Raw genomic sequence first — 25,897 nt, forward strand, 5'->3', positions numbered from 1 at the left:
TTTATGAAAGACTGCAAATGGTGACTAAACCTGGGGCCACTTCCATGGTTCAACAAAAATAGGCAGAAAATGCTCACTGCCACAGGCTGCCTTTGAGCAGTGGGCTCTTTCAATTAGTTTGCCATTGCCAAGTCCATCCTCAAACTAAGCTCAATGAATGTGGGTGGGATGGGACACCGTTACTGGTTTTCTTTGGTATGGATTTCAGCTTACATTATAGCAGTATTCAAAAACTTTGATAGCCAGATTATGCCATGTGTGCCACAATAGACTTAGGAAAATCTGGGGATCAGAGGACTGAGGGGAAAAAAATCTATTGAGTACCATCTCCAAATCCTACTAGATTTTCTTCTTTATCAGCAGACATTCTTTCACTATTTGATTATCTTTTTATGTATGAACAATTTTGTTTGAGAAGATACTGCAGGGGGTTTTGGCTTGACTAAAGAATCATCTGAGTAGTGTACATGTATCTAATGCTTAGCCACAGCCTGTTTGCTCATACAGATTATGCGCAAGGGCCTGTTAGAGCCCCCTGGGTATGTCTTACAGAATGTATTGAGTTAAACAAAACCCATCACTAAGCCTTGTAAAGCTGTAAAATGCTATCTACATTTACAGATCCAATGAATCAATTTAAGGGTCTGATGCTGAAGCCACACCCTCTTGTTCTGAGGAATGAGCTGCCCACTCTCCATATCTAACCAAACAAGGGATGAGTGCTCCTGGGGAGTTAGAGAGCTACCATCTTTGCTTAGGTATAGATGGATATTTCATTCTTTAAAATTAACAGAGGTTTTTGAGTGCCAGGGGTTAAAACTAGTCAAAAAATGAACCAACTAAAGCTGGCATGGTGGTACCTATAGGTGGTGCTGGTCGGTAGAGCAGAGTAGTCCTGAACCTATCAGAAGGCACTTGTGGATGCACCTGCCGTCAGATGTGGTGTTTGATGTGGTACTCTAGAAGCTAAAAGGTTGCTTGTGTTGTCTGGATGCTATAATAGCCCCGGAGAATTGCAGTATGCTATTTAATCTGCTGGCTAATCGTCCAATATGAACGGTAAGTAAAATAAGGAAAGGGAATTAAATTTTAATATTCTGAAAAAACCCCAAGAACCAACCACAGTGATTTGTAAAGAAATTAATACAATCAAAGTACAGACAGTGGAGTGCTTGTAGTTACTAACCCCTGTTACCAAGCTGTAAGAACTAGCTGGCAAGTTGCATTTTATCCTACCTTGCACATAAAATTAAAAAACTCAATGGAAAAGTTAAAAATTAGGAGCAGTTTTGAGACGGCTTTCAATATTTTTGTTATTTCTTAATTTCCTTTTTGTTCAGGTTTTATGAAAGGACTGCAAAGAGGGGCTTAGGTATAGAATAAGGAATACCTAAATTCTGTGAATAAGTTGTGATGTGTATATGCATTTCTTTAATTGATATCCTGTACCACTAGCTTTGATAACTTTTCTAGAATGACTGGAATGCAGCTATGATGCAGCTGCAGAATATGATACTCAGCTTGACTAAAAAAGAGACCTGGACATCTAATGCCTGGACACTAATCAATAGGCAGCTTGAGGGTGCTGGAACGGTGTAGGGTAGTAGCTAGGGCACATGCCTAGGAGCAAGTGCCGGAGCTCCCATCTCCTTTTCTGTGGATTGTCTTCACGCAATGTCAAATACATAAATTGCTTTGGGAATGGAGCCCAAGGCTCTTGCATCCTTTGCTGTGTGGTGAGCAAGAAGGATGTAAGATGCCTACACCAGCTCTGTAATCTGAAGGTTTGGGTGCTCTCCTTGATGGAGTGAGCTTCAAATCTGCAAGACTAAAAAAGCCCAGGTTTCCAGTTCCCTGTAATCTAACAGGTGATTATACAAAAAGCAGTCAGTGGCCCCAGCAGTGTGTTTTTGAAGAAGCTTGGCCTTTTCTTCAGGATTTTGTATTCAGCTGCCAACATGTGGTAGGAGGGATGGGAGAACATCAAGCAGATCAAGTTCTCTGGGGGTATTATGTGCCACCATGCTCATCTTCTGTGTCTCTGTCAGACTGCAAGAGGGGTGAAGAACCACAGTGCCTTGGTTGGGGTAGTTTTGGGCATGCTCAGCAGGGGGACAAAGGTTGTCCTGGTCCAAGAGGGAGGCAGCTTAGACATATTCAGGATTAAGTAGCACCTGGCTTTTTGGATCACATTTTATGTCAGTTCCTATCTCCTTTACAAGTGTGCATTGCACCTCAGTTCTCTTTGGTCCTGACTGTACAGCAGATTTGCTGTTTGGCTGAAGTCTGGTCACTTTGCTTCCCCATACCTCGGTGACACAGGGTTGATGATGTGTCTTTTCTCTTACCATTGAGTAGGTGTGGTCACCTCCTGTGTGTTCATATAGTGTCCAGTAACATGGGTCCCTGCTCCCCCCTGCAGCTTCTAAACATTACTGTAACATAATGCAAATAAATAATCTGAAGATGCTGATGATGGAAGAATCCTCTGAAACTAAACCTGCTTAGCTCCTCAGATTTACAACACAAATTACTGTTACTGTGTACAATCCCTTTTAACTGCATGCATTGGCTGCTCTTGAACCATTATTGTTTGTGCTGTGAATTTGTAATAATAATAACAACAACAACAACTAATTGACTAATCCTTAGCATCAGAATGAACATGAATGTTCAGCGTTTTCATCCCGGTTTCCAGTCTCTATGTTCATTGCTTAGCTATCAGTTGACAGTGTTGCTTTACATAAATACAGGTGATAGTCCTATACTCCCCTGGGGTCTGCCCATGGCCCAGGAGCACCGTTTCGGCCCAGCCTGGGGCCATAAGTCTCTGCCCTAGTGACATAGGTAGGATGCTGGTCTCCAGCTCTGCCCTGCTGGGCCCAACCCATGGGCTGACGTCCCAACCTGACTTTAGACCTGCCTTATCCTTACGAACTTGCCTGATGATCTGGACTCTTGGCTGAATGTGGTGGCCGCCTCCAGGCCTGCCCTGCTCATCTGGCTCATGGGCTGTGGGACAGGGCTCCCCGACAAACAATACTAAAAAGTTGGGAAGTGCAGCTGCAATGAGGAGGGAGAAAAATGCAAAATCAAGAGTGACTTTATGAGGAATTCAATGTAAATATTAACTTTGTTTCCCCCAGCTTGCACTTTGTTTTCAGCTACAGATCCCCCCGGTCTTGGATAAAATCTTTTAAATGGTTGAAGTACTCCAGTTCGAGTGTTGTTCTTTCCCTTTGTGGTACAATCTGAAGTTAAATATTTCACATATTGCCTTACACAGGGCAAAGCACAAGCCCTCTGCCATTGCTGGCATCTTATGCTGATTTTATCCCACAGGCCAGAATCAGCCAGCTCCTTGGTATATGCAAGTGTCTTGGGTATAAGCAAGATAAAACTCTTACAATCAAAATACCTCCTCTGACACTCCTGGAGTAAGGCTACAAAGCTCCAGCACCTACCCAGGAGGTGATTTATTGTTGTAGATGGAAGAAGGGCAATGCAACTCTCTTTACATTCTCGAATACCCTCCACCATTCTTAGGGACCTGAAAAAATACTGTCTCTAGTTTTTAAAAGGCCATTTTATACTTCCTTTAGAAAGGATTGTCTTGGCTAATGTACTCAGAATGGGATAATAATGACAACTTGACATGGGCAAAAGCACTATATACAATCCAAAATGACAAGTTGTCAAAAAGTATAATGGACAGCCAGGGGTGGTGTACCTGATGTGGAGACAAGACCATTAAGTGACTTGAAGTTTAAACTGAGCAGCCCTGCTGTGTGAAATGTGCTTGAAAGCCCTATTGTCTACTGTGTTGCTAAGGAGCCTTTGAAGGTGCATGAGGGTAAATTAAGGAAAGGTGTTCATTTAAACTAGAAATCCTGAATAGCAACACAAGTAGACAGACCCTCAGATACGACCATCATCTCTAGTACATCCATTAGTTCTCTCTTGCACTGCTGTTCTTTTGTTCCTCTCCCCAGTGGAATGTCACAGCACTGTCTAGGGTGCCCAGGGCTGCCACTTCTGTGACTGGGACCTGGACGAGGTGGCTGAAGCACTCAGCTACTGCCTTGGTTAATGTACTAGGTAATTACTGAAGGTTGTACCTGATTCGTGGGTTTCTAATCAATGTTGGATGGTGGCATTATTTTCCTTTTAACCCTTTTCACTTATTAATCTAAGAACACATGTAAGACCACACTGTTTGCTTTAGGCAGTGATCCTTGAAGATGCACACTTACTTATGCCATGAATAGTAAGGGTGGATGACCACAATTAAACTCAAATACATGAATCCCTGTGAAGGAAGTGCCAGGGATGTGAAGAATCTGAGAAAATTGGGCCTTGCAACAGGCTGCTTAAAAGTGAATGAAGGTGTTGTCTAGCTTTAGGCATAGGTATGGCAAAAATGTGTTTCTGCTATGTCCTGAAAGTAACATAAGTGGTTAAAAGAAGATCCCAAAGCTCTAGTTCCAGCTGCCCTAACCAGCAGTAAGAAGAATCTCCCTTTTCCTCTGTATTTGCAATTCTTTTAAATTTTAATGCTTTTACAGGGCAAGACTTGGACTCTGGTGCCTGTTGGCAGTGGGGCTCTCTGCAGGGCTGTATTCACCCACCTGAAATAAACAGTTCAGTTTCTTGTCTGGTATCAGCCTGAGCTGTTGATGAAACACTGCAACACAGCCCAAAGCAGACCAAGCCTTGTAAAGAGTTTATGTGTCTGTTAAACAGCTTACATTAATGTTAGAACATTTGTATTCAGACTGATTCCTCCTATCTGGAGTTAGAATAAGTTGCCTAGGATAGAAGGGGGTAGAAAAAGGAACTTTCAAAGGATCACTGAAACACTGATGAGGCTGTCACCATGTGGAACAACTTCTTTCTGTGAAGGGGAAGAAAAGGGAGCCTAGAGCAATGACATTTGTCATGTAGCTCTCACAGTTATGTTTCAAGTTAGGGGGAGTGAATCCAGGTCTTAATGTGCAAGTGACATTTACTGTCTCTCCTACAGCAAAAGTTCTTTAAATAACAAATGCACATTTAGACTGGCTTTGATCTCTTAAAGTAAGAAAATGAGTTTAAAGACAAGCTTCTGGTTTTAATTTTTTCCCCCTCTTCTATCTCTATAATTCAGAAGTGGAATTCTGGTCTTAATTTATAGCCGCTTTTTTTTTTTTTTTTTTTCTCCTCCTAGGTGATTATTTTAGAAATGTTTACAAGACAAAATATCTAAGCTTGTGGCTGCCTGTCACCTTTCCTAAATCCTAGGTGTTTAGAGATGTCTGTCCCTGGAATGTGGATCTGGTTTAAGTCTCTTGTTTTAGTGAACTCTGGGCACAGCAGACATTGGAGTTAATTTAGCAAGTAAGCATGTGGACAAGTGTGGGAAGAGCTTGTGTACTGCTTTTCTTTTGCAATTACATCAGTCAGTCTAATACCAGCTACTCCCTCCTTTCAAGTCTCCTTAAAACATCACCATCATCAGAGCAGGACACATACCCAAAAGTGACAGTCTCAGGTTATCTTTGACAGATAAGCAGGAGCCCTGTGGGATTCAGTAGGAGGTTTGTTTTACAAGTTAGGGCATGAATGATGGTGCTTAGCCCCTTCCTGAGGGAGCTTTTCATTGCTTCGTAGTCTTTAAAATTATGATGGGGGCTCAGTCTCTCTTCTAAGCGTATCTGGACTCTGAGGTGGTAGGGAGGAGGAGGAGAAGGCACCTTTTCCCACCTGCACAAACTGCTCCTGCAGCCCCAGGCTGCTGAATCAGATGGTTAATGGCACCTAACAGGGAAGTTGGGAGTTGGTGGGTTGTTGGGGGCGGGGGGCGACGGTTGGGGTGGTGGCCCAGCCCCTGTGCCATGTGCGTGGAATTGCCTAGCCCACCCATGGAATGCCTAGCCCGGATGAAATTACTGTGCTGGAGCCCTGCCACGCTGCATGCCGCCATGCCCAGGCCCGAGCCGTGGCTTTGCTCTTTGAAAATGCAAATGCATACTGTTAGGGCAAAGCAGTTCTGGGGCTCCTTTGGCACGGGCTGGACGAAAAGTTTTATGTCTGGCTGTCGGGCTGGCACTTAGCTATGCAGGATGTAGGCTTACTTTCCTTTCGTGCTGCCTGCCTTCACCACAAATCCTTCTGCACGCTGTGTAACAAGTCATTTACAAGGCTGCAGCTCTATGGTCTTGTCCTTCCACGCCTGACAAAGGGAGGTGAGCCCTTCTCCCGGACAGGATGCTTCCCATGCGGCTGCAGACAGCACTGGGAAGGGCTGGGGCATGCTGGGCTTTGGTGATGTAACGGGCTTCCTGCAATTTTCATTCAGATCTGGTTGGCTGTGAGCTGGCAGAGAGCCTCAGATACGCCTCCAACTCAGATGAGGTCATCCCTGCTTTTTTTTTTTTTTTTTTTTTTGGGGGGGGGGGGGGAGTGGGGTGGGGGGGCGCTGCTTCAGAGTCTGCGGTGTCTGAACGTGTAAGGTCAGCGTGCTAATTCCCACACCACTGCAAATCTCTGGGTGCAGGAACCCCCTTCTCCCACCCCCTCGGCTGCACCCTTTCCCAGCACAATCACAGACCCTGCTCTCCCTTTAAAGAGAGAGGAGGAGCAAAAGGAAGATGAATTTACCGCAGTGGATTTTATAATTGACTCTCGCATCCAGGTCAGAAGGGAATGTTTGCTGGCAAGACCTTGCAGAGCTGCCCGAGCCTAACGCGAGTGTAAAGTAGCTCCAGGACGGAAGAAACTCCAGACCCTGCCGCTGCCAGAAGTGAAACTACTCGCCCTGCCCAGTCGCTTCGTCCCTTCCCCGCCCTCCCACCGTGTGCTGTGCAGCGATGCATCCAGCCGGTAGAGGACGGGGCAGGTCCCCCCGGCTGGCAGTCGGCAGGGGCTGCCCGGCTCGGGACGAGCTGATCCCGAAATAAGGACTGACCCTGGCGGAGAGCAGAGCACGCGTAGCTGGGGCTGCCCAGCCCCGGCCCCGCACCGTGCTGGAAGCATCGCCCGCTCGGCATCTTCCTCCCTCCGGCCCCGGCGCCCGGTAATCCCGCGGGGAGCTGCCCGCTAACTTCGGCGCCGCCGCCAGGTCTGCCGGCACGGCTGCGGGCAGGATGGGGGTTGCGGCATCTCCCCTCCGCCCCGGGGGCAGCCAGCCCCTTCCTCTTCCTCCTCTCACCGCCGAACCCCGCGCTGGAGCCCCCCTGGAACAGCCTCTTCGCCATGTCCTGCCAGGGGCGGAGAGCCCTCCCCGCAGCGCCTGAGCGCGGCCCGAGCACAGCCCCGCGGACGGCTCCCGGCGGGCCCGGCCCGGGGGCTCTGGCCGCTGAAGGGACCCCGGCGCCCGGCTCCGGACCTGCTCCGTGCCTTGGTGCCCCGGTTTCTTGCGCACTGCTGGCAGCCCTCTGCTGTGGCAGCACGCCGCTCCGCCGAGGAGGACGCCGAGAGATTCCCCCCCCGGCCACCCCACGCTACCAGCCGCCGCTCTCACGGTGCCAGAAGAGGGCTTATCTTTGGGCTCAGGGTCTGCTTGTCTGCTGTGGATCGGGATTTACAAGCTTGGACGGTGCCTGGTTACAGTGCTGTATGAGTCTACAGACCCCGAGGTGTGCTACAAAGTTAGAAAGAAACCTCGGATCTGTCGCGCTGTGGAGGGGTAAAATAAACCCTATACAACCAGCAAACCCAGCCTTCCTGCCTCCCTGCAACCAACTTTACCCCCCCCCAACCGCGAGAATTCCCTCCTTTCCTCCTCCCTCCACGCTCCTTCCTTCGGAGACTGTAGGATGAGGCATTTCCTTCTATCTGGCTCAGGGTAAAAGCATACCCTGGGGGCAGCAGCACACATCTGGAAGGGACGGAAAGGTTTTAATCCAGCCTCTACTGCAATCAACAATGGCAAATGAACCAGTGATTCTGAATGTTTATGACATGGTGAGTATGAAACAGTACTGCTTTGGGAGGGGGGGCAGTGGGGCCGGGTGGGAGTTTGTGTGCTTGGAAGCGGGTGTTGTATGAAGAGGAGCCAAGCACAGATGCTCAGAGAGGCTGATCCCCACCCCCCCAAACTCCTCATCCAAGCAGATCATGTTCTGGCTGTCAGAGATGATGTGCTGACCCCGGCTTTTTTCTTTGAAACGTTTAGCGTATTGGGCCAGAATACAGGTAAAACTCTGCCCGGTTTTCCGCAGGATCTTTCAGGAGCAACACTGGGTGAGAGGAGGACTCTTTAATTTCCAGTGTCCCAGTTAAGGAAAGAGATGTGACCACCTCTCTCTTTGTTGCAGATAATTGTCCTTTAATTTTGAGTCAGCAAGCGCTGCCAGGCTGTGGGGAAGGGGTCAGGATTTCATCCAGGGAGGAGAAACAACTGTAGAATTGCAGTAAGGACATAGTTTCTAGGCTAATAATCTGGATCAGCCCCTCATATGCATAAGACTGTAGTTAATAATTTTCTCTGAAGGTTAATTGCAACAATAGGAGTAAGAAATTGTCTGAACTGATGAAGTTTCAGCACAGGGAGGAGCACAGGGACATGCTGCTCGGCAGTGTTTCCTGAAAGTTCACAGTGTAGCAAGTGGCTTTCCTTGCCCTCCTCCTGTAAGGGGGAGTGTGAGTGGAAATTATCTGCGCTAACAAATCAGAAGATCCAAATCCTAGCCTTGGTGCAAGTCCCCAAAGAGAAGAAGGCTTGGACCGACCTGTTTGCTTTCTGCTCCAAAAGAAGCATGTTCAGAGGAGGAACATTTTGATGATGATGTAGTTCCCTTCTGGGTTTATGAACTAATGATTAAAAGAGAAGTAGTTTTCAGATCTTCCAAAAATTTAGTAAACTTTGCTGGGGAAAATACAAGCTTATGAGGCCCAGCTGCTGACTGAGCTCTAAATATCTAGCTCCAGACCTTTAAGATTATGGCTTACATTTGCTTTTTTGTCATCAGGCAGTGACAACTTTCAACAGGAAGCCCACAGAATAGTGTGGGTTTCCCTGTTGGGGGAATCCAGAGAATAGACACCAAAGAGATTAGGAGTGGGTTGCTGTAAATGTCAAACCGCTTCTTATTACAAAGATTAAGTGATCTTTTGTTGACTAAAAAAGCTGGGATTTTTTCTGAGGGAAGAGGGAGTGGTAAGGGCTGCTTAGGTAGGACTGTATCTGTATTGAAGGACAGTCTGAAAAACACAACTACAGTGGCTTGAATCTGCCTCTTCTAGAGCTATTATTGGTAAAATTGAGCAAGTTGGTGGAAAATCCTTCCCTAGACTTTGGTCCTGAGTGTTTAATGGTCAGTTGCTTGGCAGCCTGAACTGTGAACTCTCCCAAGCTGTTCTTCAACCAACAGGTCTGATAGCCCAAGCAGGTAGTAGCTAGTGCTTGATAACAGGGGACTGGCACTGCAAATGCACACACAAGTTTCTCAGTAATGCTTCGAGGAAGACGAAGGGGTTGTGTTGCCCATTTATTATATCCACTGTCTTCCTTGCAATTTTTTTAGTTTGTTCTGCAGCAGGCTGTGGTCTGAACTTTCCTCTCTCAGCCACTGTTGAGCTGTCCCAAATCAGTGAACATTTTTCTACTGAGCTGAAGAGATCCGAACACTGGATGGACATGGTCTTTGCCTTTTTTCGTGTGATTGACACCAAAGATGAAGCCCAAAGGAATTATGGGAGAAGGGACTTGCTGTTCACGGTCACTGTGTTCTGAGATGGACACCCAGATACAATGAACTGAATTGAGGTCATCAGTTTAATTCAGACTGAGTAATTTTTGCTGCTTAGCAAGCCATGAAAACCTTAATGTGTGAGTGCTAACTCCATGGGTTAACCACCCTCTACATAGAAACCGTTCTATTTTCATATAGCATCTGTTTGACTACCACTGAGTCACCTCTAGTTCAAGTCCTACATTATGATTATTGAGGCTGTATGCTTTTCCATTGCTGCTATGATTTTAACACCACGGAGTTTGGAATGTAGCCATGCAAAATCTGCACTTTGTTACACTGTGGTGGGGAATTGCGGGGGAACTGGGAAATGAGCACATTTGCTTGAATGACTGTTGGAAAACTAGCCTCAATGAAAAAAAAAAAAAGACAGCTGGGGATAACAATTAACTGGATGTAAAGCTCTGCTTTCCTGACAAGGAACATGACCCCTGTATGGCATCTGGAAGCACTTACGCTGCAGGAAAACTTACCCCTAGGGCAGAAGTTCAATTATGGGCTTTGTGCACCTATGAAATACCCACTCTGTGTAGTCTTGCATATTCGAAGATTATAGCCATTTATCCTTTTACCCATTGGGTATGTAACAGGCTTATATAGGAAAAAAGTGTTTCTATTTAATGAGTGCTTTGCACAAATAGCTGAAGCAGGTAGATCTATTTGTAGACTTATTTTCTTCAGCATAAAAGAATTGAGCAAAAATATCTGGGTATTCCAAGTGTTCTGAATATCATCATCAAAAGCAATTTCCATCTCCCCCAGCATGCAGGGTGATTATATCCTGTTTTATTTGTTGCTAAAGAACTTGTACGCACCTGTACAATTGCGAAACAGACAGGGCAGGAGAACTTTGCTGCTCAACCAGGACATTTTAAAGAGTGAATATGCAGGGTATGGAACCGTGGTTTAAGGTGTGTGAACACAGAATAACAACATGGATCAGGGATTTGATCATGGATGAATCTCTTTCCCAATCTGAATCCAGCTTTTGCATGGACTTACTCTAAGCTAACAGCTGTTCAGAGACCTGTGTGAAATAACTGGGTCTATAAAATCTATGACAGAGTTTGCTCTGATCAGTCAGTTATCACTTTGCCGTCAGAGGGATAAATCAAATTCCCCTTCATAACTTGCAGCTCTCTTCCCTCTACTCTGCCTTAATAAGCTGTTTATCGTGGATCAGATCTTACTTAGATTGCAGGGTTGACTTTCTTCAGCCGTAATATCATCCTGTTTCGTCATCGCATTAAATCTTTGTGGCTTAGTTCAGAATAGTTGACTTAATCACTGTACATTAATAAATGTTGCCTACTTAAATCAGAAGAGTAACTGCAATTATTGCCTAAGTTTAAATCTTTAACAAGCAAGCTAAACACATTCCACTAAAAATAGTTCACTTGGCAGAGATTCAAGTTGGGGGCTCTTACAATATTTTCAGCTTATTGCATAGCACATTCATGCTATCGAATTAAAAGCAAAGATATTCATATCACTGCTGTCCCTCTTTTATTACAGATATGGTTGTCCTGAATTTCCACTGTCTTTGCAGCTGATAACACACAAAACTGTCATTTTGATCTACCGGTATTTTTGCTTACTCCTTATGCTGGGGAAAATGAGCCCCTGAGATGTGCTGCGGAGGAGAATGAGAGCCCTGGTCAGCAGGGAGCCAGGGAGCAATGCTGTAGGGTCTGTTTGGATGAGAGGGGTGAGTCTCTTTCTCAGCCTTGTCCCACTGTTATTCTGTTGATTCCACTGACATATCTGGAGTGAATGAGAGGGAAATAAGATTCAGGTTGCTGTAGATGCACTAGCTCTGAGATTTTTTTCCCTGTGACTTCCAACTTCAGAGAGGCTGCCAAAATGTAATTATTCATAATGATCCTCCCATATTCTTTCAGTTCTATATATAATTTGCCAGCTAAATGGCTGAAGGCCAATGACTGATGGCAAAGGATGGCCCTGCAGGTTACTGACTGGGGTCTCTCTTGCTTCACTGATCAGTGGCTGATTCTGTCACTGATTTGATTTCTCCATCACACCACTGAGTGGATCATCCAAGTGGCCCTGACAGAAAACCAAACACAATAGCATTCTTGACTCCATGGCGGTGATAAAGGCCCCTGTTTTGTGTTTGTGATATTACAGCAAGCAGCCTGTGTTGAAGTAGGGGTGGAATTTTGGGCTGAAAATATAAAAGCTTATAGTCATGCATGTAGTTTCTAAGAGTTCCAGGAACATGAATCACTCCTGATTTTTATTGGTGTGGTGGAACAGAACATCCTGGGAGGCTGCATCTGCACAGAGGGCAGCATTTCTGGGGAGGGAGAGAAGGAGGAAGATGGTGTTACAAACCATAAAGGTTTGTAATGGGTTTATCTTCCTCCATGGGAGAGGAGTAGTTTCAGCTGTACCACCAAGAAACATTGACCATGCTTTGTGTAGCCAATCAGCTTGTGGTCTCCCAGCAGAGGCTGATCAGAGGCTGATCACAGCCTATGAGTGGCTTAGGTGGGTGAAGAGCTCTGATGAAGTTGTCTGGCTCTACAAATGTCTGTCATCTTAGAGTTGCTTCTACATAGAGGTGGGCTCAGGGGCTGAGGGCTGGCAGGAGGGTGCTGGGTCAAGAAGAAGCTGCAAGCAGCAGTCTGGCTTTTCTGTCAGTCCCAGGAGGGAGGTGAGGTAGGTAGGATTTTTGGACAACCAGTTGTGGTGTGGGAACCTGTGTGTGGGACTTTGCAGCAGACTCTGGGATAGGGTGAAAGCTGGGTTTTGTTTAGGTGCTCTGAGAAAAGGATTGTGAGAGAGTTTCTGCATGAAGAGGACACACCAGCTATCTGTGAGGAAAGGTATAAGGCTAGAGGGTCTGTATGGCCACAAAATAAACACATAAAACTCTAGCGCTTTATGCCAGCTTCTCTGATACAAAATAGTTTTACGGAGCTGGGAGTTACTTTTCCTTTTGCTTTTTTTTGCTCTGTCATTTTCAGCATTTTGGTTTAGCATCCATTACTCGTGTGTGATTTGGAGGTGATGACCTGTGTGTACCATTGAAAAACCCACACAGACTTAACATCCTAGCACCCCTTTTTTGTCTTCCTATGCAAGTGGAAAAGGGAGAGTGAGACAGCCGCTATAATTAAATACTTTGGGACTGAAGGAATGGAGGTGCTTTGTACCTGTAGCTTCAGTACATAGGGAGCCTCTATTTTAGAAGCAGCAATAGGAGTGCAAGCAGAGCACTCAATTCTTTGAAGTGATTGTTTTAAGCACTGACTAGATCATGGAACATTTTATTATCTCTCTGGAGGAAAGAATAAGTCTAGTTACTCAGAAAAATATCAACATTTTTGTGATTTCTGTTAGTAGAGGTCTCAGGTGCTCTCAGCTCACTTAGAAGAGTGAGAAATCCTATTGCGGGTCGTGGTCCCATCTCTGCACTACTCATCAGTTGTTTGTGAGCTGCTGTGTGTGGAGAAGTGCAGCATCACCTGACTCTGATTGGTATTCCAGGCAGCCACATGAAAAGCCAGGGGACTTTTTTGTCAAGTAGGTTGATAGCTGCAGAGTTTCTTGCTGTGATGAGCTGGAGAGATGCTCTGAGTCAATAGAGTAACTTGTGGTCTTAAAAGATTAAGTAAGTGATGGAGAGTCACTAGGATCTCTTCTTTCTTTTTCCTCCTTCGTATGTTGGCCAAACTGAATGTATTTAACAAATGGAGAGTAAAATGTGAAATATTGCCTTTGGGAGACTTTAATTAAATTCTGACAACTCCTAATACATATATTTAAAGTTGTTCTGAAACAAAATCACCACTTTTTAAAACACATTAAATGAAATGTTTTGACTCTTCCTTAAAATATTTGCCAATCATCTCTGGCCAAAGCTATTTGCCAAATCTGAATCATTTCAGTTCTCCAAAACACACTGTTTGCCATGTTCTTGGAAGGGCGTGGTAGGTGTATCATATTCTTATTTATTCTGTGGCCACTCTCAAAGCTCATAAGAATTCCCTCTTCCATGAATAAGCCCTGGCTAAGGAAGATCTTGGAGTGTTTTATCTTCTTCACAGGCTTGTTGTGGGGCTAAGGTCAAAGGTAAATCCTTAAATTCCTGAAGGAAAAGGGGAAGATTTTGGCTTTGGAATTTTACTTTTTCACAGACTCTTCCAGAGCCTTATCCATTCTGCTGTCTTCAGACCATATCAAGTGCAGTGTACAGGATAACAAAACAGACTGGTGAGAGCAGGTGCCTGATGTCTAGTAATGGGTTCCCCACAGTGCTGTAACATGTCCTACATATGTGCTAAACTGTCTTTGTAAGAGTAGTTGAACATAGTGCTAGTCACCAGCGGTAGTGTGAGGGATCAGGTGGATCCCAGATGCTTTTTTATTTTTGTGCCTTTCTAGACCTTTTAGTTGGCCTTCTGTGATGGGTTGGATTTTTTTTTTTTTTTTTTTGGTAGGACTGAGTTTAGACTGTTAAACTATGCATACGCTACATAATAGGTCCAGGGTTCATAATCATTCTGGTAAAGTAATGGTTCCACTGCAAAATCTGTAACAGTAATGTCATACTCTGATACTTGTTATTATGGGCCCAGAAACTCTCTGGGAAGACTCTTGGTTAGATGCCAGAGAGACCAGATAGATCACTGCTGTGAGTGAGACAGGAGGCAGACAAAGCTGCTCTCGCTGGATGTCAGGGCTATCCAGACTGCTTCACTTCTCTTGGATGCAACATTTCCCAGTGCAAATGCTCTTGACTTTGTGGGGGAGAGGGGGAAGTGTTATGGCAAATCTGATGGCAGTACAGTAGAGTTTTCAAATAAATCAGGCTGAGCAGCCTGACAGTGTGTGCAAGTGAGGAAAACTAGGCTTTCTTTCTGCTTCTCTTTTCCTCCTAGACTGCATCAATTTAATTTGAGTGACAACAGGCTGACCCCAGGCAGGCCAGTCACAGAGTGGGATTGCTGCCCTGCCCTGCTTGAACTTGGGAGCAGAGGGGAAAGGAAAGCAGTTTGGAGATGCAGAGCACTTGTGTTGTAGTCAGTGCCTGGTTCAAGCCTGTGAGAAAATGATGAAATGCAACAAGACGTCCCTTCTGTCTTGTATCTTTGGAGAGAGGAAATCAATTGGAGGAAGAAAAGATAAAAAAAGCTAATACACTGAGCCGCAGCTGAGTCCATTCCTTCAAGAAGAAGGAATCCAAACATGGCATCTGGTCTAAACCAATTAAGAAGCCTGAAGAGTAAGTGGCATGGCCTGGGTTAATAAGTCCAGTGATGAAGTGTGCCCATTTATGCATAATAAATAGACTTTTGTTGTCTTAGCAACAGCCTGGAGATGTGTTATCCATCAGGGGAACAGTCTGTTTTGGTGTTGTCAGGGTGACAAGCTGGCTACCTGTCCATGTTACTGCTGATCTCCATCACTGCAGTTCTTTAGCTGTCTCCTCTATGCTCATACACGAGATGTTTTAAGAGCCATCTCTTGACTGTACACAGAGCATTGCTATCTCTAGCTGCAGCATTCATCCCATCAGCAAACTCCTTCAACCCATGCTCTGTTGGCCAGTGGACTGACTTGAACTGACTCATCCAGGGCAACATGGGAGTTCTCACTTCTGCTAGTCCTGCCTGTGCTAGGAACGCTGCTCCACAACATGCTCTCCTTTATATCAGCAAATATAAGAAACGCTTACGAGTAAGGAGAACCTAGGAAAGCTAACACAGCATACAAAATGTGTGAACTCTGCTTCTGGAGCAAAGCTTCACAGGTCCTGTCGTTAGCCGGGTTCCCACATCAGTGCTCTTGAGTCAGTTCCTGCAGGTGACTATCTGACTTAGTGTCTCTAAAGTACTCATTTCAAGGCAGCCTGAACTCCTGAGGAGTCAGGAGTCTTATGGGCAGGATTTCAGGTGTAATTTCAGGGCCTCAAGGTAAGGTCAGCTCTAACCTAGACATACAGAAAACTTTTGCTCCTACTAGAGGTTGTCCTTTAACCCCATCTACAGGCAAAGTCACAGTCCCCTGGCCTGTCTCTGAGCAACTCAGAGAAACGATTGATTCCTCTTGAAACCATATGGGAGGTGGTTTGCAGTGAATTTTCTTTAGTGCTTTTTGGGGTTTCCCCAAATGGCAAGGCAGACTCCTTTTAGAACATGACACTTTGTCAGCAAGATTTAGCCTCTGGCTCATCAGGCTGTCAAGGTTCCTAATGTCACTTGGCTATTTTTTAAAACAAACAAACAAAACCCTCTTAGTAATGATGAAAGCTGATGTGTTGACAGTACTGGAGACTGTCACTCTCCTACCAAATAAATTTATGCTGGCAGTAGCGAAGCAGACCCTTCTGCCTTTTGTACCTCACCCCTGTTTGTAGGTTGAGCTGCTCTAGTGTCATGGCTCAGCTGGTCATCCAGCTTCCTACTGCGGCAGCCCACAGGGACCAGTTATACATGTGGTGGGAGCTTCTGCTGGGGACAGCTGAGCATTAGTGATAGAAAGAGAGCTACTAAGTTGAAACAGCTGTCAGAGTCATTTCTAAGTGTGGTGATGGGCAGGTACATAGTTGTGCATTAGTGCAATGAAAATTTAAATGGCTGTCCTAGGGCCGAAAGCTACGTTAGTGACCTGGGTTGCCCTTATTCTAATTTTCTCTTTGTTTCAGTCTCTCTTGATCCTGTCATTGTGCCAAGATGACATAGCTGAAGCTGGGGAGGGAGGCAGAGATCAATCAATACATAAAATCTATATTTCTGCTGGGGAAGAAAAGAAACAAAATTCACAAGTCTGATGATTCTTTCTCTAGCAAATGGAGTCAAACTGTTAGGAAATAAAAAAATGTTTGATACTGTTCTAGGTAAACACTAGACGTCTTGAGTATGAAAGATCTAGAGGAGCGAAAGTAGACATCTCCTTACTTCAAAGCTGTATTTAATCAGCACACGAATCTATGAGGCTTCTCATCTCAGAGCAAAATATGAGGCTATGTCCTAGGAGTGGAAAATTGTTTTAATTGGTAACTTAGTTTTTCAGCAATGAATCTTAAGGTGACTGGAAAAGCAATGATAAGGGAAGAAGAAATGCTGTGGGTTACAAATGATCTCTGATAGGTAGGAATGCTTATCTACAGAAGCAAGTGTCAGATGCTGGAAATGCTAAAAGCATTTCGGCTTGTTTAGTAAGTGCCTTCATCATATGGGTCAACATGTGGGTCGAATGCCATGTGACTACTGATAGATCCATATCTCTGGGAAATGGAGTACCTGGCACAGCACAAGCTCTGTTGATAACGTGGTTTGCTGAACCTTCAACCATGGATCTGTTACTGTGCTTTCCATGCAGCCTTACTTAAACCCACAAGGAACTATCAACCCCTCTGCTGTTCTCATCAGTATCTTCTGCTAGTGATTGATTTATACTAGATACTGATGCAAGGAAAAAAAGCTTCCTACATGCTGATTACTGCCTCAGTCAGAGGTTTAGAGTGCATGAGGAGTGCAGTGTGCCTTCTATAGTGAGTTATAGGCTTTGCCATAGGTTAGCTTTCCCCATTATGTTCTTTGAGACATTTGTTCTTGGCTCATCAGTGTGTCTTGCTCTGTTTGGGACTACTTGGAGCAGATGATTTTATAATTTCCCTGTATTTGTCATCTCCCCCAGCTCTAGATTAGTCTGGTGCATGTGAGACGTGACAGAAAGAGAGAACCAAGAGGTTAAGCATGGGACTAATCTGATAAGTCATTACCTCTGTCATTAACTTGCACTCTTGGACAGTACTTGGGGCAAGTACATGAAAGCAGCAGGCTGCTTCTAGCTGCTGAAGAAGAGGCCTAAGTTGTAGGTATTTCCAGGTATTTCTTAGCAAATCACTTATCTAGAAAATGAAAGGCTTCATTCGGCTGCCTAGGCACAGACATCAAGGGCCACTTTAGGATACTCATCTGACCTCTGGCTCCCTCTCAGGAAAGGTCCAGGTCTCTTCCCTCATGGATCCTGTTCCATAGCTATTAACTTTGCAGAGATGTCTTGAATATTTTAGGGCATTTGAGATGGCATGGCATGCCCAGAGGTTCTGACATGAGCGCTACTTATGTGCTGGGGAAGGATCAGTAGTAGTTCTGCATTTGACTTCTATCATCTAGTGTGCTGATGCATCTGGAGTGGCAAAGACCTGGTTAAAATCCCTGAGGGACTCAAACACAACTGTCCCTTCATGCAGGTCTGCCATAGAAGCAGACAGCAGGAAACTCTGGATTTGGTTGTTTTTGGTCTCTTGTGTCAAAACATTTAGGTTTTGTTTGAAATACTCAACAGAAGAATGGATGTTTTCAGTGGATCCTAGCTGTTCCAGGAGGGTGTCCAGGCTGGAGTCAGACTATAGTGTTACTCACACTTGTTCTCTGGCCTTGTTCTCATGTATTTTATATGAAAAGAATCTTTATATGAAAAAAAACTGCTTCACCATGAGGGACGGAGAAGGCCTGACTCCAGATACGCTATGAGAGGGTGACCAGGCTGCTTCCCTCTGAGGCAGGTGGAGAGCCAAATCCCCTCTGGCAGGCTGAGGTGATTAGAAAGTTGGTCTGTACCCTCCTGGACGAGCATCTGGACTCCTTGTTTTCAGGTACAAGCAGAAAGCACTTGCTCCTCCTGGTAAATAGAGACCAACCTTGTTCTTCCCTCCTCCTATTGCTTTGTTTCCATTCAGAGCATTTTTAGACAGATGTCAGGCTTTGTTGCTCTGGGAAGATCTCTTCTGCCTTTTCCTGCTTTACTGGCTACCTAACCTGGAGAGTCAGTTACTTGTACAGCCTTTTTTCTGAGTCTGTCCCAGCACTAAGAATACACAGGCTAGTACATCTTTAGAGTACCTCTGTGATGGAGGTATTGTGGAAAGGTGGGAAGGCAGTGCTGGAGGTTTCCAAGTCTGTGGAGGCCAGAGCTAAAAATGCATGGCCAGAGCTGAAATACACCCACTGTCTCCAGTTCCAACATTCATTGTTCTTGATTGCAGTGCCATTTGTTATGCCCTTGTTCACTCTAATTTTTATAGCTGCTTGTTATCCAAGACAGCTGGCTATCTTCTCTTTGGCAGTTCTTTGGGATGTGGAATAGACCTCTTATTTTCTGCTGCTGGAGCACTGTGCCTTGTGTGCTTGCTACTGTGAGACTATTGGGGGCCAATGCATTGAGGAATGTGTTGTACTGAACTGAAACAGAACAGATTAATGCCAGTGTAAGCCAAGAAGAAACAGGAGCAAACTAAATGAGTCCGTTTTGAGCTCAGGTGTTCTTGGGACCAGAAGAGAGAAAGTACTACAAATCCTTTTTTTCCCAATAGATCTCATAATATAAGCAAAAGAGCTGTGACTTCTGCTGAGCAAAAGACTCTGGAAGGATAAACAAGTACGACCCACATGGATCCATGAAAATTTCAGTTGTTTTTATTGTCCAGGCCAAATTCTGTCTCCTCCCTTGGGCAGAGTTGCTGCTGGCAGGAGATGCTCTGCATCACGGTACCCAGAAGCCTTGAAAAAGCCAGGCAAGCAGGCAGGACCTTGGGGGGCAAGGGAGGACAGAAAGGCGTTCATCCCAGCATCCTGTTAATTGGATTGGTCATACATCCCCCTGACTGCTGAGCATGCTCTTCTATCCCTTGTATTCAGACAGAGCTAATGGGAGGGAACACTTCATCCAAGAGCTGCACCTGGAGGCAAGAAACTGAATGGGGAGGGAGACTCTGTATACTTCTGTCTTTCACAGTCTTCAACCCCACAGGATCAACCAGAACTTGAACTTTTTCAGCACTCTTTAAAACACCCTCTAATTCTGAGAGAAAGGCAAGGAAGCAGGAAGCAAGATGAAGTAAAAGTGACATCCTATCTTCCAAATCCATCTCTGCAGTAAAGTTATGCTAGGAGGCTCACAGGTCCATCTGTGGCTTTTTAAGTGCTGTTTGTAATATAGCACGTTATTGAAATGCTTCAAGGATTCCCTTTGTAATGTGTAATTACTCTGAGATACGCAGTTCAGTGCCTATTGCAGCTGCTGTTTTTGATAATCTTGATACAGTTAAAGCTGTTGCTAGATCAAACAAATTTATGCAGAAGGAGATTTTAATGTAAAAAAACAATTTAATAGTCTCTAACACACCAGGTGCTTAAAAATCCTGTACTTGGTACCTCTGAACTTGAATTCTACTTCTCATACCTACAGGACTTTGAAGCATGTTTCCAGCTGTCTGTTACCTCTCCTGAGGTCTCAGAGGTGTCTCATTAAAGCTGATGTTAAAGCCTATTAAATACATGAATGTAGCTTCTAATGATGCATCTCATTTTAGGTGAATTGTCACCAGGAATTGGCAGGGATCATTGCTGCTCTGGTCCTCCGGTGGCTAGGATAGTGAAAGCCACCTGGGGAAATGCAGGATAATACCTTCTGTGCTGGGAGATGAAAGGCAAAGTGTCTCAAAGGCTGTTGAGTTCCAGGGGCACACCAACCTTGTCACCTTCTCACCCTACCAGCTCCCCTCGCTCCTGCAAAGTGCAGCCTCAGCTCCCAGAGCTTGCAGATGGGAGGCATCTGTCCTTGGGCTCTCAGTGTCTCTAGCCAGTTAATTATTAATCATCACAATATCCCTTATGTCAAGCATCTGAACTGCCCCTGAAGCATGGAGAACTGTTTTGTCAGTTGAGTCAGAAAGGTTTTAGTGCCCTGCCACTCATTGTCTGTGAAGTAGTTGTTCTGTCAAAGAACTTAAGCACCCAGGAGTGATAGTTACCTCATCTGAGCCCCACACAGATGACCTGATGCTAGCAGGGGCAATAAATGTGTGAACTGGGAAACCAGAAGAGAAAGTTAAGCTTGTATCATGGGTCCTGCAACAGAACTGGTGCTGTACCATTGGACATGCTTAGAACTGTAATGCTACTGCAGTATAGGTATATTGCCCATTATGAGCACCTACTAGGAAAAACACCTAAGTACTTAGCTCCCTTCAAAGATACCTTGGTGGGCTCTTAAATCCTGGGGAGCACAACTAATTTCCTGTGACTGTTGGCTGGCTGGCTGTTGTGCCTCTCTTTGGGATGCTGCTGCTTACCACTGCTCTAGAAACAGTGAGACACCCGAGCTCGTGTGGGGCTCTAGGACTTGCCTGCTCACTCTATCCAGCTTGTATGCTACTCTAAAAGAGAGAGACTGAGCAGAGACAGACCAGAAAGTAGGCATGAAAGAAGAAGAAAATCACTCAGCTTGTATCAAGGCACTTCTTACTGTTGGGAGTATTCAGACATGAGAACCTGACCCCTGGCTCTTTCTAGCTGGGACTATTTTAGTGGAAATGGAATGACACTGGCACTTTATTTCTGGTTTAGTTTTGATAACATACATTGAAGCAGATCTGAAAACAAACCAAAATCCTGGCTACTTTCCACTCCTCTGTAGGGCAGTTTTTACAAGGAATATAGTTGTTTCCTTCTGCCTACCTGCAGAAGCAGCATTTTAAGTAATGTCATACTCTCAGGATCACCCCAATAAAAAGATAGGGCCTGAAGTCTCTCTTAGCCATGTGGCACAAGATGCGTTCACTAAACTATTTCTCAAAGCCTGTGGCTGGCTCTTGGCACAGTGGTAGCTCTCACTAAACACTGCCAGCCTCATGTGCACTTTGTAAAAGTTTTCTGGAGTACTGCAAAGGCTTTCTCCATTAAAAGCATGTTTCTAATAAGTCGTGGAAGTGGACAGCTGGAGGCAATATTACATTTTTCTCCCACCATTTAAAATCCTGTTTTGGGAAGTCTTGGGTGATGCACGTAAATGAACTCATTAAAACAAGATCATACACATGACTTAAACTGTGCTCTTTACACGATTAGGTCCTCAGATGTTTCTGTGTTCTCCTCCACCCTTCCTTCTATCCCAGGATGCCTTCACGCAGAGTGAAAGAAATGATGGTGGATCTGACACGATGCTTTTTTGTCTCAGTAAATTGATGATTGATCGTCACTAATTAGCACAGCTAGGGTCAAGCTCACTCTTCCTTCATTCTCTACTAAGATAGCGTGGTTGTAGGAGATGAACCTTTATTTACACGTAATAATAGATAGAGATGTTTTTTTTTTTCCTCCTTTCAGTTCAAACATAACATTGTGCTCAATGACACCACAATGTTTTGTGAAAAGTACAAGTGCTTTGAACATGTGGGAATCAAAAAGCTCTAAACAGATTGTGTAATGCTGCCAACAAAGCATGTCCTTGGACCCTAGCCGAGAACAACCGAACCTTCATTTCGAGTAAAGCACTGGATGTTGAGAAAAAGAAATACCAAAGCTTTAGTCCTAGTTCCCACCTCAACTGCACTTCTAGCAAGTCACTTCAATCTCTTTGCCTTGGGTTGTCTCACCTGTACGAAGGGAAAGAGTGCTCTTGTTGGGATGGGAGGAGGTGCTTGTGGGATGCTTGGGAGGTTAAAACCCTACCTGCTTTTTGGCATCTGAGATGTAGCTGCTTGGGTTGATGTGACTCCCATAGGAATGGGAGGCAGCGGCAGGGTTTCTGGGTGGTGGGCTGAGGGCAGCAGCCCTGCGTCCTGCTGGCAGCTCCCGCCTGACCTGTGCCCAGGTGAGCAAGTGCCCTGTTGTGATTGCACCCCTGCTGCCTTGGCGGCTGTCCCTGGCCTTTCTGTCAGGCAGGAGGTGGTGGTCCCCCTTCCCTTCCACACCAGAGCCTGCATGGGGAGGGTGAGGCGGTTCTGCAAGCAGTCACCCCCCACACCTGCTCCTGGCCTTGGCTTTTACTGCCCTTTAACCGCATATAGCAGATGAAGTATTTAGAGGCAGCTGCTATTTCTGTCATTAGCACCCAGACTTCCTAGAGAAAACTGCTGGCTTTGTGACAGCTGAAATCTGATTCCAGTGAAGCTTTTTACTTCAGCATGTACAAAAGCAAGGGGAGAGTGAAGTAAGGGGGAGGGAAAGACAGCACTCAATTTGCTATTCGTTTAATTCTGTCAGGAAAGCCCAAGCAACTCGATTTCAGACATGCATGTTGCAGCATGGTGGATATTGTTCAAGGGATTGAGGATGCAGAAACCGTGGGTAAGGAAACAACACAGCACAAGGGGGCTGTGTGCCGTGCCTCTTGCCAGGATACGTTAGCTCCTGCTGAGCAGTTTTGTGCCCTGGAGCCTGCTGATGGTACTTGCCAGTTCAAAGCAAATGTGAGTATGTCCATGTTGTGCTGCCATTGCAGACGCTGGAACAGATGCTGGAACAGGGTCCAAAAGACCTGCTTAGCCTTCTCCACTCCAGAGCATGATCCTTTCTCAGTCTTCTCTAGTGTAATTCCCAGTATTTCTCTGGAGAAGGAAAAGGCTGTTATTCCCACTCTGCAGCTGAGGTCCTGGCGTGCAGAAAGGCTGACTCGTCTGAATCTAGGACAAGAGGCAATGGAATGAAGCTGTGTCAGGAAAGCTCAGATTGGACATTAGGAAAAGGTTCTCCACTGAGAACCACCGGTTGCTCACTGGAGCAGGCTCCCCAGGGAAGTGGTCATGGTACCAGGCCTGTCAGAGTTCAAGGAGCATCTGGACAACACTCTTGGTCATTATGGTTTAGTTTTAGGTACTCCTGCGAGTAGTAGTAGCACGGAGTTGGATTTGATCTTTATGGGTCCCTTGCAACTTGAGATATTCTATGATTAGGTGCCTTGTTGCTGTACTGTCTCTTGAGTTTTGATGTGGAATTATGTTCGTGAGACTGTTCTTCCTCTTCTCCAGCCTTGGCTGCTGAAAATTCTCTGATTTCTTTTTAAGGACTGTGATAGATGTTTTGAAGCAAAGCATTTTATTGAGGCTTCCCAGTTTACCTGTGCTCCCCTCTGGAGTTCAGATAGCTTCCAGCACTGGAGGGAACTGCAGGTCAGAGGCACACTTCCAGTGCTCAGTCTTTTTAAAATGAAAGTGCAGGCTTTCTGTTGCTATCATGATTTACAATTTGAAAGAAAACTCCCAGGATTTCATGTCATACTGTGATGCCAACAGGATCAGAGATGGTTCTTCCCAAACCAATTAATTTACAGAGCAGCTCTGGTAATATAGTTCAAGAGACTTTCTGAAAAGATGTCATTTAGTAAACAGGGGTGGATGAGCTGGAGCATGAAAGATTAATGCCCCCCTTGTTTCCCATGACTCTGTACAAGCCTTGGACTGAGATAGGAAGAGGTAAGAAGAAACAGTCAGTCCTAGTTCTGCCCAGTGACTCAATAACAGGATTGCATACACATTAATCTACCAAAATTTATCCTCTGCTTTAGAAATAAAAAAGATTGTTCTGGCCCAGCCTGAAATCTTTATGCTGGCCAGTTCACACAGGTTATCATTGAATTTGATGGCCAATAGATTTAAAAATTTTCTTGTGTTTTACTTGGGTCTTGTCAAAATAAAATGCTACCTAGGATTTTGGGGGGATAGAAACACAGTTACATTACACGCTAGGGTTACAGGAGGTGATGTGGTTAAACACTGCATGCACATATGTGCTCTGGGGACAGCTTGACAGACTGCAGGCTTTTGGAAAGAACTAGTCTAGCAAAGGAGGGGAAAAAAAAAGCATCTGTCAGTAAATAGATGGATAAAGATGCTCTGTGCTGCTTTTAAGAAGCACCAATCATCTTTATAACTTTGACAGGTGGCAATGGGGCAGGAGGGGAGGAAGAGATTCAGGGAATTGTGTGGGTGGTGAAGAAATTAATCGTAATGAATTGGAAGAGCAAATCCACAGCGGGCAAAAAGCTTTGGATTTCTGCCCTGCTGGATATGGATAAATGCAAGAGAATCCCTTTTGCACGCAAGAGCTAATTGGGCAATTACAATGTAATCTCAAAACCTTTGCTTAAACTGTATCCTGGCTATCAAAGCATGAGGCAGATTCTTTGCCAGTGGTTCATAAGGCTTGCCCAGAGTAATTCAGATGGGTGTTTGAAATAGCTGCCCTCTTTATCTTTCCCTTTCTTCTGGGAAATAAAACCTCTCTGTTACTTTTTTTTTTTTTTTTTTTTTAAATCACTGTGATACAATGGGAGAAGTCACTTCCAAGGCTCCTTTCAATGTTTTCATCCTTCTTCACACAGAAGAACACATGAACATAAGAATGGCCAAACTGGCTCAGACCAAGGGTCCATCTAGTCCAATATTGTTATCTTTCCCTCAGTGCCTGCTTGTGGCCACTACTGGAGACAGCAGCACGAGTATATATGACCTTTCCTTCTAATATTTTCACAGCTTCCAGACATTTTCAGCTCTGGGGCTTCTCTTGAGCTTGACCTCGGTCTCTTTACTAATTCTTGATGGCTCTTTCTTCCATTCAGTTCTCCTGAACAAATGTAACCTTTTGTGTCAACATGCCTTGCCAGGGAGTTTGCAGGTCTATTACCTAGTGGTGAAAAGCCAAGTCTTTTTTTTTTTTTTTTTTTTTTTTTTAATAATGGATTCCTTTTGATGGGTTTTATATCATAGAATGGTTTTGGTTGGAAGGGACCTTAAAGATCATCCAGTTCCACCCCCCCGCCACAGGCAGGGACACCTTCCACTAGACCGGGTTGCTCAAAGCCCTGTCCAGCCTGGCCTTGAACACTGCCAGGGAGGGGGCAGCCACAGCTTCTCTGGGCAACCTGTGCCAGTGTCTCACCACCCTCACAGTAAAGAATTTCTTCCTTGTATCTAATCTAAATCTACCCTCTTTCAGTTTAAAGCCATCACCCCTCGTCCTATCCCTACACTCCCTGATCAAGAGTCCCTCCCCAGCTTTCCTGTAGCCCCCTTTAAGTACTGGAAGGCCGCTATAAGGTCTCCCCAGAGCCTCTCTTCTCCAGACTGAACAATCCCAACTCTCTCAGCCTGTCCTCACAGGGGAGGTGCTCCAGCCCCTGATCATCTTCGTGGCCTCCTCTGGCCCTGCTTGAGCAGGTCCACATCCTCCTTATGTTGGGGGCTCCAGAGCTGAACACAGCACTGCAGGGGGGATCTCATGAGAATGGAGTAGAGGGGAAGAATCCCCTCCCTCGACCTGCTGGCCACACTTCTCTGGATGCAGCCCAGGACATGGTTGGCTTTCTGGGCTGTGAGCGCACATTGCTGGCTCATAGTCAGCTTTCCA

At 45.2% G+C, this 25,897-nt stretch overlaps 1 protein-coding gene across 2 annotated transcripts in view; it reads left to right on the top strand.

The window, feature by feature from the left end:
• Positions 1-6,467: 6,467 nt before the first annotated feature.
• The window catches only part of LOC141923341 (deubiquitinase DESI2-like), a 58,023-nt gene continuing 38,593 nt past the window's right edge, over positions 6,468-25,897 (top strand). The window contains exons 1-2 of one of the 2 annotated variants that reach the window (XM_074824323.1): positions 6,468-7,944; positions 11,250-11,442. In XM_074824323.1, coding sequence (XP_074680424.1) covers positions 11,380-11,442 — 63 coding nt within the window. In that variant the 5' untranslated portion in view covers positions 6,468-7,944; positions 11,250-11,379. The remainder of the gene's footprint in view (positions 7,945-11,249; positions 11,443-25,897) is intronic. The other variant, XM_074824324.1, reaches the window with a different exon arrangement.

The sequence above is a fragment of the Strix aluco genome, chromosome 4, assembly GCF_031877795.1.
Source record: "Strix aluco isolate bStrAlu1 chromosome 4, bStrAlu1.hap1, whole genome shotgun sequence".
NCBI classification, from domain to species: Eukaryota; Metazoa; Chordata; class Aves; order Strigiformes; family Strigidae; genus Strix; species Strix aluco.